Here is a 20,973-nt window from a genome sequence, read left to right as displayed (position 1 = left end):
AATGCTCTAATTTTAACTATTTAGCTAGTATTTTGTTCATAGTTTTCATGTCTCAACCTGTGTCTTTCCAGTAGTAGTACAGTCTTATTTCTTTTGCATTATGTGGGATTCATCTTCTGGTTATTTCCTTAATCAACTTTATGTGGACTTTTTTTCGCACCTTGTTGCTTGTTATCAGTAGTGCTTTTCTCAAAGTTCCTCTCCTTAAATCCATCAATTCTTCTTTTTTTTCTCCTTCTATACCTTGAAATCTGGGGTAGAGCTCCTTTCCATCTCTCTTCCTTTCCATGTTCCATTCTCTCCATTTCCAACCACGCATAGATCACTTTCAATATCCCCAGTTATCTTGCCTCTTTGTTCATTTTTCCCTTGGGTTTTTGAGACTCTAACCTCCACTTTTTCCATAAGCTGGCTATCTTCAGTTTCATCAAATTTTGCTATATTACCATCTATATTTTCCAATTTCTTCTCAATTCTCTCTGATGTTTCTAGTAATTTTTGAATTTCAAACATAATCTGTTGTAATGTTATGGTTTCTTCTTGGTATTGTGTCATTGTCCAATTTATAAACACTGCCACTCTAGTTGGAAAACAAAGCTTTGTGTTTCACTTCTCTCTCACTGCTAAAGAGACATCCAAAGGGCACCTGCATGAACAACCCATCTTATCTCTTTGCAAGCTAAAACCTTTGAAGTGCAAGGTCAAAATGATCAAAGAAAAGAGAGAGAAAACAATTTCCAGAACTCAGCCTCCAACCTCCAAGTGGCAGTGTAACAACTTTTCCCTCTGATGTTACTGCTCTCTTTATATTCCTTTTATATCTTCTTTATATTCCAAGCTTAAAAGAAACAAGGCTCTTAAATAGAACAAAATAAAAAGAAAAAAACCCATCCAAGCCAGTACTGTGAGAGAAAAAAAGATTTAATCCATAGGTAAAAAAAAAGTAGTAGAAAAAAGCCAATACTTTCACTTTAAAAAGTAGGAAGTGAGGAGGTGGGTTCCTACCAGTTCGCACCTATTCGGTAGAACCGGTTTGTCAAATCTACCGAACTGGTTAGAAGAGGTTCCACCAGTGGACCAGGAAAGTCCACTGGTGGAACACCTACAGAAGAGGTTCCAAAATTTTTTGAAACCCATCACTTGTGCGTGTGTAATGTCCCGCAGTTATCTATGCATTAATAATGATCTAGTAATATTTCCTTATACATTTTAGGGACCTTTCCTTATATAATTGGTGTTTTCTTTCATACTTTTGGATTTCTAATTTCTGTTTTGCTAAAATCAGTCCCACGTCAAGCCTTCTTGATTTTAATTGTCTATTTATTCCTGCACATTGTAATATTTATTCATTTACATATCTCTGTTTTTCCACTGTTGTGCAAACACAATTCCAGCAGCTGCTAATGTGTAAAATTAGGTATATATTATACTCTCTTTCAAATAGCCAACAAAATATTTCTGGTTTTAATTCCATATCTTGCTTTACGATTGCTTCTAACCACTAAGTTCTGAATAGCTACTTGGACCGATCTAAGTACTAATTCATAATTTCATATCCAGTCACATGGGCAGCAAGCCACTCCCACAAAGGAGGTCACACCCACAGAGTAGGTTCCAATAATTTTTGAAACCCACCACTGCCCCAGATGGAGATGTTGCTAGTGAAGGGACCCTTCTTGTCAATGTAGGAGCCCTCGATGGCCTCAGGAGCCTTGAAGCCTAGGTCTAAGTTCTTGTAGTAGCAGGCAGCTTCTCCTTGCCGGCATCGTCCAGCAGCACCCGCTTCTTCTTCTGGAAGATGGTGGGCTGCTTCCGGTAGGCCCGCTCTGTCCATGTGTCCACCATCTTGGCCGCATGGAATGAAAAGAGCAGGGTCTTCTTTCTTTTGGGGTTCAATTATTCTCCAGAACTGGCCTCATGAAACTGGAGGGGCAGGGGAATCTGGTAAGAACTGGGGAGCTCCCCACAAAAAATCCACACCTTAATCTGGAGTCAATTCTCATAAAACTTTTTCAATATTTCTTGATGTGTGGAAGAGGAAAATGAGTCTGATGGGAAGATGGCATAAGAGGACTATTGATATGGCCTTGAAGAACATCAACAAACATTACGTAAACATTAGCTTAGCCCAGAAAGATATGAAAAGGTTAGTGGGGGGAAATCAAGTTTACCCTACTTTTATTTTCTTTAATATAAGAAGGAATGGAAAGAATTTATGTCAGGCATTCAAGGTTCTTCTATTAAACCCCATTACAATAGTTTTATACTGTATTTCCAGTATTTCAGGCAGCTTCTTGACCTGGTTGACAACTACCTTAGAACTTGGTATGAACTGAGCTGCTGGTTTTGTTTTCCTTGGTATTATCCTTAGGCAAATAAGATTTTGGAACATGGTCAAAATGCTCAAAAGTTGCTTGCTACTAGAAAAGTATACACATCCAAGATATGTTGTTCTTGCGTCAGTTGCTGGATCTCTTCCAGCCATAACACAAAATTCATCATCATTGTTATTTTCTTTTAAAGAAATCAAGATGGCAGTGGCTCTCATGAAACTTCAGAAATTGGTTTATGAGAAGGCAGCGTGTATAAATCTCAGGTTCATACCACACCCAACATTCTGGTTTGTAATAAAATGAAGACAACCCCTCCCCCACACCCCGTTGTCGTTTTTGAAGTAATCACAGCTTCCTTTTCCATCAACTCTTTGGGAAATTGTATTGCTTTAGATGCTAATTAAATAATGAGCAAACCGGGATTCATCTGTAATTTCTGATCCCGTTTATTAAAAGGTGATATTTATTATGAATAATAATTCATTATTTTCTGACATGAAATAGAGCTGAAACTGGTTGGTTGAAAAAAAATAGAAGTGGAAGCTTTTGGTTCCTCTATTGAACACAGAAAGAACATGTGAATCCAATTTTTTGTGCAGACTCATCATTCCTGCTCTGGCAAAATATAAGTTATTATGACCTCTGAGTTGAGATGGTCCTTGACTTATATCTGGTTGCTTAGTGACTGTTCCTGTTCTGACCTTGGCTTCACAAAATCAAACCTATTTTTATTAAGCTAATGTGAATTCCTGTCATTCACATCGACCACAGTCCCGGCAAACAGTCTTTCAAGGGTGAATTGACAACCACAAACCTTATCAGGCTTGGAGAGCTGCCAGGCTGATATCTTCCAAATGCAATGTTGTACCAGAAAATATTTGGCAAGGTGTCTCTGAAAGTCACGAACAAATATTCACACTAATTAAGCGAACTAATTGGCTCCTGCAAACTCCACTCCCATTTCCCTCCTCTTTATTTCCTATGGGAGGGGCCATTCACCGTCCACCTGTGCCTTTATTCCTGAGTTGGCCCATGGTCCTTAACTGTTCCCTTCTGGCAGCTCTGTGCATGCACACATCGAGAACAGGCTCCAGCTGTTCTTCTGCCCCACTGATCTCTGACTCCAAAGGCAGCTGATAACCGTTGGATGGCCCTGGCCCCATCTCTTGCCTCCAATGCAGAGCCCTCATCAGAGCCTTCCCCAACCTCCAATACTGGCCCATATTCCTCCCCAACCTCCTCACTGTCCGAGTCTGCCACAGCTTCACTGGTGGCCACAACAGTTCCAAGTTATGACCAACCCCCAAAAGGTATTTACCCCTCCAGTTCTGAAGTTCCAATGATGAGGCACCTCCCCCCTGCAGTCACATGACTGCATTTTGGTCACATGACCACAACTTACAATGTTTTTTGCTGGAAATCACTGTTTATTTCCAGTTTTCAGCAAAAACATGTCAGGGTGAAAAATGGTGGTATCTGCATAAAGACTGTAGTGATTCACTTAATCACTTCCTTAAAAAATGGTCAATCAGATTGATAATATGGGTGATCCGTTTTATGGCCATGATGACTTACAACCATAATGGGCAGGCATAACAATAATAAGTTGAGGGCTAACTAAGATTTTTTTGGGGGGGGGGGAGGTAGAAATAGCTATTTTTTTTCTTCCATGTTTTTTACTTTTATTTATATAACATTTAATTTTCATGAAACCGTGTGGTCTGGGTATAATTATGTTTTTTTTAAATAAAGATTTTTTTTTATTTTTTTCATGTTCATAACAAATAACCACATGTATATTATCAGATCTATATGTTGTTTTATCATTTTTTCCAGCCACGTATGTATTTTCCTCCAGTATTTTTTTTGCTTTTGGGCCTGTCCACCACATATGGTAATATGAACCAGATGATTGATTACACTTCCAACGTTTAGCAGATCTGTCTTTATACATTTTTGCCAATCTTGCTGGTGCCTAAAGTGCCATCTATAAAATATTTTATACAAGTTTTCCTTATATGCAGTCAACATTGTCAATTTAATATTTCTATCCCACAATTTCTGCCATTTGTCTAGTTCTATTGCATATCCAGATTTTTTGGGGCCCAGGTAGCCATAGTCTCCTTTACCTGCTCCCTTTCATACTTACCTGGCAGGGGAGACACCCTGATCACAGAAAGCTAATTTACAATTGAGAAAATTACTGCTTTTCATTGGTAATCAATAAAATTCCGTTTTTTTCTAACTTGCCCAGTGGTGGGTTCCTACTGGTTCGGACTGGTTCGGCTGAACTGGTAGTGGTTTGGCATGGGTCGCTGGAACCGGCACTGCCACACCTCCAAACTGGTTCCCCAGGCAACGCCATAAGTGCCACCATCTTATTTTTTAGTTCTGCGCATGCGCAGAACAATTTTAATTGCACTGCGCATGCGCACACTGCGCGCACATGAGCAAACCGGCAGTAGTGCCTGCCAGAATCCAACCCTGAATTTGTCCCATGTATTTCTTTTATCTTCTTCTAAGGAAATCAGGAGGCATCACATCTTGGTAGAATCTCAAGACGCAAAAGAAAAAGTCTTCCTGTGGTTACTCAGTGAGATTTATAACAAAACTGAAACAAGCTCAAAATGTGACTTTCTTTATTCAATAGTATGTAACCATCAGTTCAAAGACGAAATAAAACAAGGAGAGATTGTATTACAGCATGGTTCTTTTAATCATGTTTTATTCTTAAATGTTAAGTACAGGTAGTCCTCAACTTACAACAGTTCATTTAGTAACTGTTTGACCATTTTTCACACTTGACGACCATTGTAGCATTCCCAGAGTCACATGACCAAAATTTAGATCCTTGGCAATGGACTCATATTTATGACGGCGGCAGGGTCCCGGAGTCACATGTCCCCCTTTGACACTTTCACACAAGCAAACTCAATGGGGAAGCCACATTCACTTACTAACTTAACCTCAGCGATTCACTTAACAACTGTGGCAAGAAAGGTTGCAAAATGGGGCAAAATTCACTGAAATGTTTCCTTTAGCAACAAAAATTTGGGGCTCAATTCTGGCCACAAGTTGAGGACTACTTATATTGTTAAACGTTGAAAAAGCACCTTTGAGATATGTTTTATTATATAAATCAAAATTGACTGGATTCACACGGCATGTTATATAAACGAATCACAGTGTTTGGTTTGTACAGTACATGCATTAAAAATCGAACAAGACAAGAGTATTGAAAGACGCTAAAATTTCATTCTTGATGTTAATTCTACTTTTCTTCCAACCATCGTTCAGCTGGCTCGGAGTTCTAGCTGAAACTTCACCCTGCCTTCTTTCTTTAATTTATCATGATAAAAGCCCCTAAGACACAAAACTAAGGCACAAACAAACAGACAAACAAACAAATTTATAGCAAAGCATGTTAAGCTATTATGTAACACTGGTTTATATTTCTCTTGTTTAGATGCAGTCGACTATGAGGTCAAGGATCGTAAAGGACTGCTATTTTGGAAAAGAAATTATCTTTTTTGCAGAAAACGTTGGAAAATTGTAAATATATTTATGCATCTAAGATGACTAATTGAGAACCAGCAGGCTTGGATATGTACTTTTTAAATTACATAAAGAAGCCTTTGACGTCATGTTCAATTAATATTCTCCAGATGTTTTCTACCTGTTCAAGCAAGTCTTTTGGATTCTGGGACTTTTACTTTGTGCTTTTCCATTTATTTCCATGTAGTTTGGCCATACAAACAAATCTAGCCTGCTTTGTGAATAATATGCTTAAGGATACGATCAGAGCAGTGGTGGGTTTCAAAATTGTTTAGAATCTCTTCTGTAGGTGTGGCCTGCTTTGTGGGAGTGGCTTGCCAGACATGTGACCGAGTGGGAGTGGCTTGGCAGTCATGTGACTGGGTGGGCATGGCCAACTTGTAAAATGTGGTGAAACTCACTTAACAACGCTATTGCTTAGCAACCAAAATGTTGGCTCAGAAACTGGCATTTGAAGCACGCGAGTCTTAAAGCTGTCAAGTTACAAGACCTTTGCACCCCTAACCCTTTAGGAAAAAAAAAAACAGTGGTGTTCAAACTTGACAGCTTTAAGACTTGTGGACTTCAACTCCCAGAATTCTTGCTCCAGTCATGTTGGCTCAGGAACTCTGGCATTGAAGTGTGCAAGTCTTAAAGCTGTCAAATTACAAGACCCTTGCACTACTTAACCCTTTAGAAAAAAAACCCCAGGAGTGTTCAAACTTGACAGCTTTAAGACTTGTGGACTTCAACTCCCAGAATTCCTCCTCTTACTCTTCATCTTGATGATGAACGGACGGGTGGGGGAGAGGGAGCTGGAACCGGTTCTAAACGGCACTGTAGATTTGTGGAACCTCTTCTATGTTAGAACTGGCAGGAACCCACCCCTGGATCAGAGGTTGGGATCTGCCCAGCTCCTGTTAGCTACCATATTTTTCAGAGTATAAGATGCTCCGGAGTATAAGATGCACCTTAGTTTTTGGGGAGGAAAATAAGAAAAAAAATCTGCCTCTGCCTACCAGTATCCATCAGTATTCATCTGGCTAGCGTCCTTAGGAAACAGCCTGGTCAGCTTCAGCACATTAGTTTGCTGGCTGGGAGTGCGCATGAGCATGCTCGCCTTGCTCGTACATGACTCATTGGGGCTGATAAGCAGTTTTAAAAACACAGCTGATCATCGCAGGGAGCTGCACCCAAATTTTCACCCTCTTTTAGGAGGGGAAATGATCTTATATTCTGAAAAATAAGGTACTTTAGACTATTGTGACCTTCACTCTGATCACCAACGCTGTTCTGTAGATGCTTTGGCTGCTTAAGATTGTTTAAGGCTAAATTCCTGGCTGCTACATAGGCATTGCCCAGTTAGATTCTATTCTATTTTCTTCATTCTATTCTATTCTATTCTATTCTATTCTATTCTATTCTATTCTATTCTATCCCTTCTTTATTCTATTCTATTCTATCCCTTCTCTATTCTATTCTCTACTTCTTATTCTATTTTATTCTATTCTATTCTCTACTTATTTTATTCTATTCTATTCTCTACTTCTTATTCTATTCTACTCTATTCTATTCGTAGTCCTCAAATTAGTTCATTTAGTGACCGTTCAAAGTTTTACAACGGCACTGAAGAAAGTGACTTATGATCATTATTCACAGTTACAACCTTTGTAGCATCCCCATGATCATGTGATCAAATTTCAGATGCTTGGCAACTGGTTCATACTTATGACCATCGCTGTGTGCTAATCCCAAGGTCATGTAATTAACTTTTGCAACCTTTTGGCAAGCAAAGTCAATGAAGGAGCCAGATTCACTTAACAACCTGGTCGCTCACTTACCAACTGCAGGGATTCCCTGAACAATTGTTGAAAGAAGTGTCGCAAAATGGGCCAGAACTCACTTAACAAAAGAAATTTTGGGCCCAGTTGTGGTCGTAAGTCGAGGACTACCTGGAGTTTGGGTAATGAAACATCTGCAAGAAGATAAGCAAGCTCAGAGAGCCCCCGAGGGCCCCTCATTTCAACACTGAGCCTCAAATATTCCTCTTTGTTAATAATGAAGTAGAAATAAAAGTCCTAAGTCCAGTTAGAGGGATTCTGTTGATCTGTGCCCAATGAAGTGGTAATAGGCCTTTTTTTTCTGGCAAGCTACAATAGACACGAATGTCAAAACAATGAACAGAAGCATTACTCCAGTGAGGAAAAACACTTGGAGGATTGAATTGGCATCTTCCAGGTCCAGCCAATTGCCAAAGAACTCTATTTGTGTTCTTCCGTTACCTGTTGAAAGAGAAAAATATGGTCATCCTGGACAGTTCATAAATAGCAATAGCGCTTACACTTATATACCGCTTCACTGTGCTTTACAGTCCTCTCTAAGTGGTTTATAGAGTCAGCCTATATTGCCCCCAACAATCTGGGTCGTCATTTTACCGACGGTGAAAATCTGGGTGCGTCTTATACACTGAATTCAGCATTTTTGGCTTCCCCAAACCCCACCCCCTTTGCAAAAATGGCTTGCATAGCCTTTAGGAGGCTTCCAGGGTGCTCCTGGGGGCTGGGAAGGGCAAAAATGAGTGAAAAACAGGGTGTTTTCTGCTCCTTTCCCCCCCCCCTCAGCCCCGAGGAGCATTCTAAAAGCCTCCTAAAAGCTATGCATGCTCATTTTTTGACAAAAAACGGGCCCGTTTTCATGAAAATGGGTCATTTTTGGTAGGTCTGCAAAGTGCAAAAAAAACCTTTTTTTTAATTTGCCTCTTCAAAATCTTGGTGCGTCTTATACTCTGAAAAATATGGTAAGTCTAAGTGCTATTGCTATTCCCCCATCCTCTTTTGCTATATTACCCCTTTTACTGCAGCAAATATGCAAAGGAAAGATCTTTCCTTATCAATCCAGGTCAGCTCTGGGGGGAATTATATAATGATAGAAAATATAGAAATCACCTACTCCAATTGATTTTTCAAATCACGTTCAAAAAATATCTTCAGTGGCTTTTTAGGCATGTCTGCATGAATACAATATATATGCAGCACAGACACAAGGGTGTCCCGGGCAAGATAGCGGATGAAACATTGCAATACAATGTGTTCTCTTTGCACAAGTGTGCAGTGTAGATGTGTACTGTAACATGCTCTACATGGGGCTGCCCTTGAAGAGTGTTCGAAGACTTCAGTTAGTCCAGAATGCAGCCGCGCGAACGATTGTGGGTGCACCCAGGTACACCCACGTCACACCTATCCTCCGCGAGCTGCACTGGCTACCCATTAGTCTCCGGACCCGCTTCAAGGTGCTGGTCGTTACCTATAAAGCTCTACATGGCATCGGACCTGGGTACCTGAGAGACCGCCTCCTGCCGATTATCTCCCATAGACCGATTAGATCTCACAGGTTAGGTCTCCTCCGGATTCCATCTGCCAGCCAATGCCGGCTGGCGACTCCCCGTGGGAGAGCCTTCTCTGTTGCAGCTCCAGCCCTCTGGAATGACCTCCCCGTGGAGATCCGGACCCTTACTACCCTCCCGGCCTTCCGCAAAGCCACCAAGTCCTGGCTGCTCCAACAGGCCGGGGGGCTTGTGAAACATCCAGCCCCACGGAAATTGTGAATGTTGCGTCTTTTTTTAAAGTGTTGTCTTTGTCTATTTATCCCCATTTCCCTTGTCTGTTGTGAGCCACCCGGAGTCCTCCGGGAGTGGGCGGCATACAAGACAAATAAAATGAAAATGAAAAATGAAATGAAAATGTGGGCGGGACAGGCTGAATCACCATGCGGCATGCTGTCCTCCATCTTGCCAACTATTGGACGGATGGACGGACGGACGGACACACCACAGAATACTGAGTGCCTGTTGCATGAATTTGCAATGGCAGTTAGTGGTGTTCTGCGTAATCTGTCAGTAAGTTGCAGTCTTACCTTTTGTAGTAGTCTCGTTTTCGTCAAGATTTGTATCATTTTCTGTAGGAAAAAGTGGTTTTGATTACTAAAAAGAAGTCTGCCACTGGCAATACACTGTGTCTGGGTGTCTTCATACATTGCACTGAACTGTGATGTGCTTTATCCGAGATTTAGTGAACTGGCCATAGAGATCTAGTTCATGTAATTCAAATCACATCTGAGTGGGTTCAATTATAACACATTACATCCAAGGGTGGGCTTCAAAGATTTCAGCAAGGGGTTCTCTGCCTGGTTGCTGGGTAGGCATGGCCATGGTGGGTGTGGCCTACTTGGCCTCCTGCACCACAACAGTTATCAGCTGCCTTCGGAGTCGGAGGTCAGTGGGGCAGAAGAACAGCTGGAGCCTGTTCCCAATGTGCGCGTGCACAGAGCTGCCAGGAGAAGGGAACAGCTAAGGAACAAGGGCCGATTTGGGAGTAAGGCCCCAGGTGGACGGTGAATGGCCCCTCCCATAGGGAATAAAAGAGGAGCGAAAGGGGAGTGGAGTTTGCAGGAGACAATTTGCTCCTTTCAGTAGTGTGAAGATTTGCTTGTGACTCTCAGAGACTCCTTGCCAATTATTTTCTTGTACAGCCTTGCGAAGATATCGGCCTGGCAGCTCTCCAAGCCTGATAAAGTCTGTGGTTGTAAATTCACCTTCGAAAGAATGTTTGCAGGGACTTTGCTGGTTGTAAATGAGAGGAATTCCCTCTCAGGCCTGCAATTATATTCCTTTTAGAATTTTGGCCTGCCACACTAAATTATGCTGTTTCTTTAGTATAGTTGATGGGAGGGGGAAATAGACAGGAGTAGGATTGTGGAATGTGTTATTGTCATTCTTTTCTAGAAGACCAAGATCATCTTTTGTCTCCGCACTTTTACACCTGACCGGAAGCAGCTGGGTGGAGACGCCAGCGTGGAAGAAGAAGATTGGACCATGTGATGGATTGTGGGTGAGGGGACAAGATCATGAACTTTTAACTGGGTGGAATTCTGATGTAATTTTCAGAATTGGGATTCCACAGCAATGTGCTAAGATGTCTGCTTTATTAAATTGGAACTTTAAGGATCATTTTGCCTTGGACTCTGATTTAATTCTACATGATACTTGGAACGCTGACATTCACATTAGCTTAATGAAAAGGGTTTTTGTTGGGACAAGGAGTCTGCTTCGTGATTTGGTGAAGCCTAGGTCAGAACACGCATGATTATTTTTTATGTTTCTCTTGCCATCCATATCGTTTAGAATTTGAACTCAATTAAAACAGCGCTCTAGCCACCTTAAATAGATGCGCGCGATAGCAATTTTTGGCACTTCGTAAGAAAAAGGTTCACCATCACTGATCTAGAGGGAGTGGCTTTGCTGGTGGTTTCCAGAGATAAACAAGAGAAGAAGAAGGATTTCCTCTGAATTCAGCCCAACATTTGCTGCAGAAGACCTTAATCTATTTTAATACATTATTGTATTATTTTATATATCGCTTTAATATACATTATTTTATGTATACCTATTTTATTACCTGCTTTCATTATGGTGTAGGTGGTTTCCATCCCTCCATGAATATGATTGTGCACATGGCAATGTAAAAGCCAAGTCCCTGGATTAAATGCCACCAGTTCAATTGTCTGAAAAGTTGCAGGGACAAGATCATACACATCTCCCCTGTGATTGTGATCGATCTGTGGAAAGGCAGGGAGCATCATAAAGATTTCCTAAAGATAGTTCTGGGCTTAACATCCACAATTGGGACTGAACGTTCCATAATTTCATAAATCAGTGAGGTGGTCATTTGAGACACACCTGATTTTATGACCCCTTTTTGCCACGGTTGTTAAGGTAATCATGCAGTCATTAAGTGAACCTGGTTTCTTCCATCGACTTTGCTTGTTGGAAGCTGGCTGGGAAGATTGAAAATGGCAATTAGCTATCCCCGGGATACTGCATCTGTCACAAATATATTCCGATTGTTGAGCACTCAAATTTTGATCCTATGGCTGTGGGAATACTGCAACGGAGGTAACTGCAAGTAAGTCGTTTTTTCCACTACTCTCATAAGTTCAAATGGTCATTAAATGGATGATTGTAAGTTGGGAGTACCTGTGCTGCTAGAGAGGAGTGGTATTCACTAACTTTCCCTACCTGTTCGCAAATGTGCTCGGCCTTCCACTCATGCGCTTTGGCTTGAAAAGGTGCCTAAATTAGACACCATAAAGACGGGGCCGGGAGGCAGGGGTTGGGTGGGAGTGGGCCCACCCGCAATTTCCATTACTGATTCGGGTGAACTGATACGAACTGTCTTAATACCACCTCTGCTGCTAGAGTTACAGTTCAGGAAACATACAGTATTCTGTTCCTTTTTTACCATTCATTTTTTAAAATAACTAGTACAATCTGAAAGGCAAACAGGTTGATTAAATGGCTGTATTCACACAATACATCTAACCGGATTTGTTAAAGAGTTAACATCTACAATACAATACAATAGCAGAGTTAGAAGGGACCTTGGAGGTCTTCTAGTCCAACCGCCTGCCTAGGCAGGAAACCCTATACCGTTTCAGACAAATGGCTATCCAATCTTTTCTTTAAAACTTCCAGTGTTGGAACATTCACAACTTTTGGAGGCAAGTTGTTCCAGCGATTGTTGTTCTAACTGTTAGGAAATTTCTCCTCAGTTCTAAGTTGCTTCTCTCCTTGATTAGTTTTCCCCCATTGCTTCTTGTCCTGTCCTCAGGTGCTTTGGAGAATAGTTTGACTCCCTCTTCTTTGTGGCAACCCCTGAAATATTGGAAGACTGCTATCATGTCTCACCTAGTCCTTCTTTTCATTAAACTAGACCGTTCCTGCAACTGTTCCTCATATGCTTTAGCCTCCAGCCCCCTAATCACCTGTGTTATTCCTCTTTGCACTCTTTCTAGAGTCTCCACATCTTTCCTACATCGTGGCGATGTAGATTAGTTTGTACTAATCTAGGTTTGTACAATGTGCTGAGATTGAGATATGGAAGAGTTAATTTTATTCTGTTTCTTTAGAGGCTTAGCGTGTTTTTCATTGATAGTTTGGCATATTGCACAAACTCAAAACAGGAGGTTATCCAACAACTGAGTTAAGTGTGAACGCAATTGTAGAAAATTCTTATTTGTATGTAACTCTCCTTATAGAGTGGTAATATACCAAATCCATAAAACAATAATTTTTAGTTTGCAATAAATACTGTATTACTATTACATAAACAGTAATAGATTCTTGTTTGCAGCGCGGGTAGACTTGCAACAGTTCATTTACTGACCATTCAAAGTTACAACAATGATTTATGTCCGTTTTTCGCACTTATGACCATTGCAGCATCCTCATGATCACGTGATCAAACTTCAGAGGCTTGGCAACTGTCTCATATTTATGACGGTCATAGTGTCCCGGAGTTTAAAAAAAACCCCTCCTTTTGTGACCTTCTGACAAACAAAGTCAATGGGGAAACCAGATTCACTTAACAACTGATACTAGTTCACTTAACAGCTGTGGCAAGAAGCGTTGTAAAATGGAGCAAAAAACTCACTTAACAAATTTCTCACTTAGCAACTCAAATTTTAGGCTCAATTGTGATCGTAAGTCGAGGACAACCTGGATTTTGAAAATCTAGCATTTCCTATACAGATTTACGAAAATTACAAATCATACTTTAAAAAAAATAATCAGAAATATATATGGTCTCTGAAAGTATTAAGAACGCCCTAAGAAACATTCTGCAAATTGTTTAATGTGACAGAAAATGACTGGAAAGTACTCATAATAACTATATGATCATATAATTAGCTATATGATTAACATTACATATAAATGAAATTACTTTTTTCCCCTATTTTATTTTCTTTTGTCCTGGATCCATTCATTGTTTTGGGGAGTATGTCTCTTTTAAACCAAATGTGGCCCTTACAGAGGTGTCATTCAGCAGGTTCTGACCAGTTTTGGAGAACCGGTAGCGGAAATTTTGAGCAGTTCGGAGAACCGGTAAATACCACTTCTGACTGGCCCCGCCCCCATCTATTCTCTGAGTCCCAGCTGATCAGGAGGAAATGGGGATTTTGCAGTATCCTTCCCCTGGAGTGGAGAGGGAATGGAGTTTTTACAGTACCCTTCCCCTTCCCTTACCATGCCCACCAAGCCACACCCACCAAGCCACACCATGCCCACCAAGCCACGCCCACAGAACCGGTAGTAAAAAAATTTGAATCCCATCACTGGACCCTTAGCATAAAAAGAATTGTCCGGTCTGGTCAATACCAACCTTGAAAATAAAGGTTTCACCATGAAAATGGACAGTATGGACATCCAGTTCATTTCCCATTCCTATCAGGTACCAATTTGTGTCCTCTCCTTCATTCATGATCAACCCAGGGAGATTATTAAAGATTTTGCCATTGATTGCTAAAAAAAAAAAAAAAAAAAAAACAGAGACAGATGTAAAAGGAATGAATCACAGATTTGAGTGTTCTACACTATCATGCTCATATTTATAAAACTCAGTGCCTCTGCGAAAGGTAAGGATGACTACTGCGTTTGTGGTGCAATCAGAACATTGCGTGTGTTGAAGTTGTTTTAACGCAAACCAAAGATGCCTTTTAAAAAACAAGTTTACATCATATTCTTATGCATGCCAGTGCTGTGTGTGAGGTAATTTAAGGTGGTTCTGACAAGTGTCGTCGGCATTTTCATATCCGGTCACATGGGCGGCAAGCCACTCCCATCCGGTCACATGGGTGGCAAGCCACTCCCACAAAGGAGGCCACACCCACAGAGTAGGTTCCAACAATTTTTGAAACCCACCACTGGATTAGCCTGACTAGGCAACATTATCAGTGCTCAAGCTGTCTCCCTCCGGAGGCTTCAGGGTGAAAAACGGCCCAATGCGCAAACTGGAAGTTCAGGAACAGACTTCCGGGTTCCCTGTAGGGCCGTTTTTCTCTACAGGGCGAAAAATGGCCAAAAATGAAGGCCGAAATCAGCTGGCCAGCGTGTGCATGCGCGCTGGAGCTGACAGGGCAATGCCTTGTGTGCCCTAGGAAATGGCTCCATGTGCCATAAGTTCACCATCACGCCGTTAGACCAAGAACATTTTTCTCAAGTTTATTCTAAAGGACAGAGAGTTCTTTTAAAATTCTCCAAAAGTTTATAGTGGCTCAGTGGCTAAGATACTGAGCTTGTTGATCAGAAGGTCAGCAGTTCAGCGGTTCGAATCCCTAGGGTAGCATAATGGAGTGAGCTCCCGTTACTTGTCCCAGCTTCTGCCAACTAAGCAGTTCGAAACCACATTAAAAAATGTGAGTAGAAAAATAGGAACCACCTTTGGTGGAAAGGTAACAGCATTCCGTGTGTCTCTGACGTTGAGTCATGCCAGCCACATGACCACGGAGACGTCTTCGGACAATGCTGGCTCTTCAGCTTAGAAACAGAGATGAGCATCACCCCCTACAGCTGGAAACGACTAGCACGCATGTGAGGGGGAACCTTTACCTTTTAAAGTTTACAGCAGCATAGTGAACCAACTAGGCAGCAACACATCATTATAATTATTTTGAAAGCTGAGGTTAGCTTTGACTCTGGGGAAATTGCACGGTGGTGCAAAAGCCTAAATAATTGATGAAGCATTATATTTTTCAAAAAATAATTATCTTATTCCATATAACTAAGTGACATACCGTACTTTCTGTTCCCTTTCATAAAATTACTGGTGGGCTTAAATTCTTCAGGGTTTTTGTCCAGATATTTGGCAATGTTGTCATTTAAATACCAAGATTCGTTTTCATCAAAAATCATAAACAGAAGAGTAAATTCAAGATCAACATCACTCCTTGAGCCGTTTTCATTTAATATCCCCTTCCTGCAAATTATAAGGGGTCCAATCAAGCCACTGTACAAATCCTGAAATTAAAGAAGGGGAGGGGGAGAAACAGGACAAAGAATGGGTTACTTTTTTTGATGTGTGTGTGTGTGTGTGTGTGTGTGTGTGTGTATGTGTGTGTAATAGAATAGAATAAAATACAATAGAATTTTATTATTTGTATGCCGCCCTTCTCTGGGAGGACTCAGGGTGGCGAACAATTCAAGGGGGAAAAAGGGGAACATAAAAAACAAAATACAAATAATAAAAGTAAACAACAGTCGCACAACTAAACATGTCAAGAGGGGAAGGGAACTCATCACCCCCAGGCCTGCCGGCAAAGCCAGGTTTTGACGGCTTTTCGGAAGGCCTGGAGAGAGGTGAGGGTCCGAATCCCTGCGGGGAGTTCATTCCAGAGGGCCGGAGCTGCCACAGAGAAGGCCCTCCCCTGGGTAATAGCCAGGTGGCATTAGCTGGTAGATGGCACCCGGAGGAGGCCAACCCTGTGAGATCTAATGGGTCTGTGGGAGGTAATTGGCAGCAGGCGGTCTCTCAAGTACCCAGATCCAATACCATGAAGGGCTTTATAAGTTACGACTAGCACCTTGAAGCATATTCGGAGACTGATCAGTAACCAGTGCAGCTCGCGGAGGATAGGTGTAACATGGGTGTACTGAGGTGCACCCACAATCACTCGCGCGGCTGCATTCTGGACGAGTTGAAGTCTCCGAATACTCTTCAAGGGCTGCCCCATGTAGAGCGCATTGCAGTAGTAATAGCCTCTCCCTGTATGTGTATATGTCTCTTTCTCATGTATATACACACATACACAATACATAGAGACATATACACACAGGGAGAGACTATTAAATGCAAGACTTCTAAAATAAGTGCGGAAATAATAGACCATGCCGAATAAGCAATGAATGGGCTCACACATGGAAATCTTGTACGCTAAAAGCTGCAAAAATGTCCTGCTTTGCTGACTTTCACGAGATCAGCTGGAGGATGCCTACTGTAAAAACTCTTTGTATAGCTGATGCATATCCTCCACAAAATAATTCAATTGTAACGCTTTCAGAAAATATGGAAATCTTTCAGGATACCCAAGGATAAATAGAGGAGAATTAAGGGGGTGGGGGGAAGAATCAAAATGGCAGTTACAGCCATATGATGAGCCGCGGTGGCGCAGTGGTTAGAGTGCAGTACTGCAGGCTACTTCTGCTGACTGCCAGCTGCCTGAAATTTGGTAGTTCGAATCTCACCAGGCTCAAGGTTGACTCAACCTTCCACCCTTCCGAGGTGGGTAAAATGAGGTCCCAAATCGTTGGGGGCAGGGGTGGGTTTCAACCGGTTTGCGGCGGTCCCTGCAAACCGGTTGGTCGGTGAACCCGGAAGTAAGTAACTTCCGGGAACGGCGAAGGGCCCACCCACCCGCCCATGCTCCTTACCCAGTTTTGATGAGTTCTGTGCTTCCACGCATGCGCAGGACGCATACAGTGCCTGCGCGATCCTCCAGGAGCAGCTGGAGCATCGCACAGACGCTAGTACGCATGTGTGCACCGTGCGCGTGCACGCGGATGCCGCCGGCCCTGTTCCAACCAAACCGGTTGGAACGGGGCGAGAAACCCACCCCTGGTTGGGGGCAATACGCTGCCTCTGTAAACTGCTTAAAGATGGCTATAAAGCACTGTAAAGTGGTATATAAGTCTAAGTGCTATTGCTATAGTTCTATTAAAGCCCCACCTTTTTGACATACATATCATCCATGGGGCCACCTTTTTTTAAACATCCTTCTCTTCCCCGCCCTCCAACTGAATAGACATTCTCGAATCCACGTTCTGTCCCTTAATCATTTAGTCTAAGAAATGCCATTTTCGCCCAACTTTTTAGAAGTCAAACAGACTGAGAGGAAGAACAGGCAACCCCCCTACACAAACCCTGTAGGATATTTCATTTACCTTTACAAAATGCACCGTTGAATAATAAGCCCAAGAAATACAGTTTGGATCATGTACGCCAGGTCCTGATCGCTCTGGAATTCTCCAAAGATATATGCTTGTTTTTCCTGCATGCAAACATTTGTTTTTTTGAGAAAAATAGGTTTGGGGAGGAAATTATAATAAAGATGATCAACATTTGAAGAAAATTGATCCAACTGGATAATTTTGGTAAAATACCAACTACTTTAAAAAAAAAAAGTGTCTCGCCTTTAATTTCAAAGATTAGAAGTACAAGATGAAGCAGGGGTGGGTTTCAACCGGTTCACGGCGGTCCCTGCGAACTGGTTGGTCGGCGAACCCGTAAGTAAGTAACTTCCGGGAACGGCAAAGGGCCCACCTGCGCGCCCGCGCTCCTTACCCAGTTTTGACGAGTTCTGCACTTCCACGCATGCGCAGGATGCATACAGGGCCTGCGCGATCCTCCAGGAGCAGCTGGAGCATCGCACAGATGCTAGTACGCATGCGTGCACCGCGCGCGTGCACGAGGATGCCGCCGGCCCCATTCCAACCGAACCGGTTGGAACGGGGCGAGAAACCCACCCCTGAGATGAAGTCCTCCAAATGCCAAAAATTCTATTTAAAAGCATCAATACCAAAACTGTAAATAATCCTTGAATTACAACCATTCATTTAGTAACCAAAGTCACAATGGCGCTGAAAAAGTGACATGATCACTCTACAAGCCTCCCAAAGCATCTGCACGGCCTGTTTTTTTTTTTTTTTTTTTGCAAAAAAAGTGGCTGTTTTTCACAAAAAAATGGGCCATTTTTTGCTCATTTTTGCCCTCACCAGCCCCCAGGAGCACTTTGCAGGCCACTCAAACTCTCTCCATGCCCTGTTTTTTCACACTGAAAAAACCTCTAGAAATAAAGCAGTGGGAAACCCTTTCCATTTTGGGTCTAAAGCAACTAGAAAACTATGAAGTCATCCGGAATCAAATCCAACTCATAGGACTTGCGTGAAAGTCGGCAGGATTGTGTCTCCTGTCCTGATCCACTACTGTACCTGGCATGGTAACCTGAGTTTTTGTTCCAGCATCTTCTTGTACTCCATGAGCTGATATTGAGTAGGGCCTACTGGCTTTGTTCTTAAACATAATTACTACCAAGTCACCAACTTCAGCATGAATGAAAGGCCCTAAGCGGGGGAAAAACACACCAATGAGTACTTTATTTTTATTTTTGAGACATATGCTACTAGCTGAATTCCTGTTCTTGGCTACAAAACTATGTGATCGGGTTTGATAAATTGACACTTAAAGCTTGAAAATCAGCATCAGAGTGTGTTAATATAAGGCAACTGGCAGTTGGAATAGAGTTCTTTTCAGGTGGGGAGGGGGAGTAGACTGTCTAAACTCCCAGCCTCCAGGCCAGTGGTGGGTTTTGGATCCCATTGCAACTGGTACAGTGCAATGGGGCCCGGCTTCCCCCACATGCACCTGTGCAGTGTGCGCATGCATCCTTACCTGCACAATGCCTCTGCGATGCCTCCGCGATGCTCCAGCTCGGCAGAGTGTCGCGCAGGCACCGTACGCTCCGCGCGCATGCACAGAAGTGCCGAAGAGCTCAAATACAGGTAAGGAGCTCGGGAGGGCGGGTGGGCCCTCTGGAGCACTGTACTGGAACGGTGCTGGGCTCCCAGCAGGCACCAATAAACCCATACCGGGGCATACCACCTGCAACCCACCACTGTTGCAGGCCGAAGGAGTCATGTGCTGGCCATGCCCATGCCTGGTGTAGTGAAGGGGTAGTATCAGAGTGTGTTGATATAAGGCAACTGGCAGTTGGAACAGAGTTCCTTTCTGGTGGGGAAAGGGAGTAGAACGTCTAATTCCTTAGCATCAATGTGTGTTAATATAATACTGTATAAAAAATACTGATGATATGATAGATAGATGATAGATAGATAGATAGATAGATAGATCTATCTATAGATAGATAGATAGATAGATAGATAGATAGATAGATAGATAGATAGATAGATAGATAGATCGATCCAGTGAATGGCAAGAACTCTCAACTCATTCTAAAGAATGAGCATGAAATTAATTAAACAATGATAAAAACAATTCATAGATCAATACTTTTGTATCTTGGAGCGAAGGGAAGGACGCGACAAGAAGGTATGAGGAAGTGACTTTATTCAGCTCATAGTAAACTGCGATTCAACGTGGCGTGGTTCGCGCCAAACATTTATACCCCCGGGTTTGAACGAGGAGCCAATGGGGCGTCGAGTAGCTCGACCAATCAGGGTGAGATTGAACCGGCTCCGCCCGGGAACCAATCAGGAAAGGAGTCCTTTATACACGCGTTCATATTTCCCGCGCTAGTATTCAACACCCCTCCCCCCCCAGTCAAAGAGTTCCTTTAGGAAGGGCAAACATAGTCTTGTAGGTAGGCGGGACGGTGGCGTTCTCGTCCCGATCTTCGTGGCTCCCCGGCGGCCGTCGGCGGGGGGGGGGGGCCGCCGGCGAAGGCGTGTCTGTGGTGGGGCGGTGAACCTGCAGTGCGGTCCCGTGAGAGAGTGCTGGCCTCGGGTCCCGTGCCCGAAGTTCGTCTGTCCGGGGCCGTGTTTCTGTGGTGGCCGGAGTGTCCGGTAACGGCTCCGTGCAGTCCGGTAGGGGTGTAGGTTCAGAGTCTCGATAAGAGGTTCGAGGAATGGAATAGCCGGGTGAGGTGCGCCTGTTCGGAAGGTTCGCATCGGCTTGTCTCCCGTTCCCCGGTTGGAAACGGTCCGTGGGGAAAAGAGTCAACGAAGGTGGCTCCGGCTGAGAGCGGGTGTCTGAGGAACTTGGGCCGTCTGTTTCCGCGGGAAGACGACGCCTTAATTGGTCCATGTGGCGCCTCCATTGTATTCCGTCGGCCAGGCCGACCCTGAAGGAACAGGGGCCAGTCAGGGCTGTGATGGTTGCGGGAACCCACCGTGGATCCCCAGAAAAAGAGCGGGCCCATACAGGATCCCCTAACTTAAACGCGTGGGAAGGGAGGGCCCCCAGGTTGCTCGGCAGATCCCCTGCGTAAAGTGGATGGAGTCTGTCTAGGGGTGTTCGCAATCTCCTACCCATCAAGAGCTCCGCGGGACTTTTATTAGTCGTTGGGCAGGGTATGGAGTGCTGGCTCAAGAGGTAAGCCGCCACTCTCTCTTGCCAGTCGCCCTGGCCCATGCGGCCCAAGGCTTCTTTCGCTGAGCGAACTGCGCGCTCCGCCCGGCCATTACTAGCTGGGTGATAGGGGGCTGTGGCCGCGTGTCTGATTCCTTGCTGGGCCAGGAATTCTTGGAACGTGGTGGAGGTAA

General features: G+C 43.2%; 1 protein-coding gene across 1 annotated transcript in view; it reads right to left on the bottom strand.

The window, feature by feature from the left end:
• Positions 1 to 7,955: 7,955 nt before the first annotated feature.
• HEPHL1 (hephaestin like 1) overlaps positions 7,956 to 20,973 on the bottom strand; it is a 44,523-nt gene continuing 31,505 nt past the window's right edge. The window contains exons 14-20 of the mRNA XM_087722030.1: positions 18,685 to 18,816; positions 17,638 to 17,744; positions 15,495 to 15,717; positions 14,084 to 14,223; positions 11,283 to 11,480; positions 9,632 to 9,821; positions 7,956 to 8,149 (exon numbers count right to left, since the gene is read on the bottom strand). Of these exons, the coding sequence (XP_087578156.1) occupies positions 7,956 to 8,149; positions 9,632 to 9,821; positions 11,283 to 11,480; positions 14,084 to 14,223; positions 15,495 to 15,717; positions 17,638 to 17,744; positions 18,685 to 18,816 (1,184 nt within the window). The remainder of the gene's footprint in view (positions 8,150 to 9,631; positions 9,822 to 11,282; positions 11,481 to 14,083; positions 14,224 to 15,494; positions 15,718 to 17,637; positions 17,745 to 18,684; positions 18,817 to 20,973) is intronic.

Source organism: Thamnophis sirtalis, unplaced genomic scaffold (genome assembly GCF_051295495.1).
Source record: "Thamnophis sirtalis isolate CommonGarterSnake01/CBP01778 unplaced genomic scaffold, rThaSir2_p1.2 scaffold_8, whole genome shotgun sequence".
NCBI lineage: Eukaryota > Metazoa > Chordata > Lepidosauria > Squamata > Natricidae > Thamnophis > Thamnophis sirtalis.
This window is presented reverse-complemented; position numbering and strand designations above follow the sequence as displayed.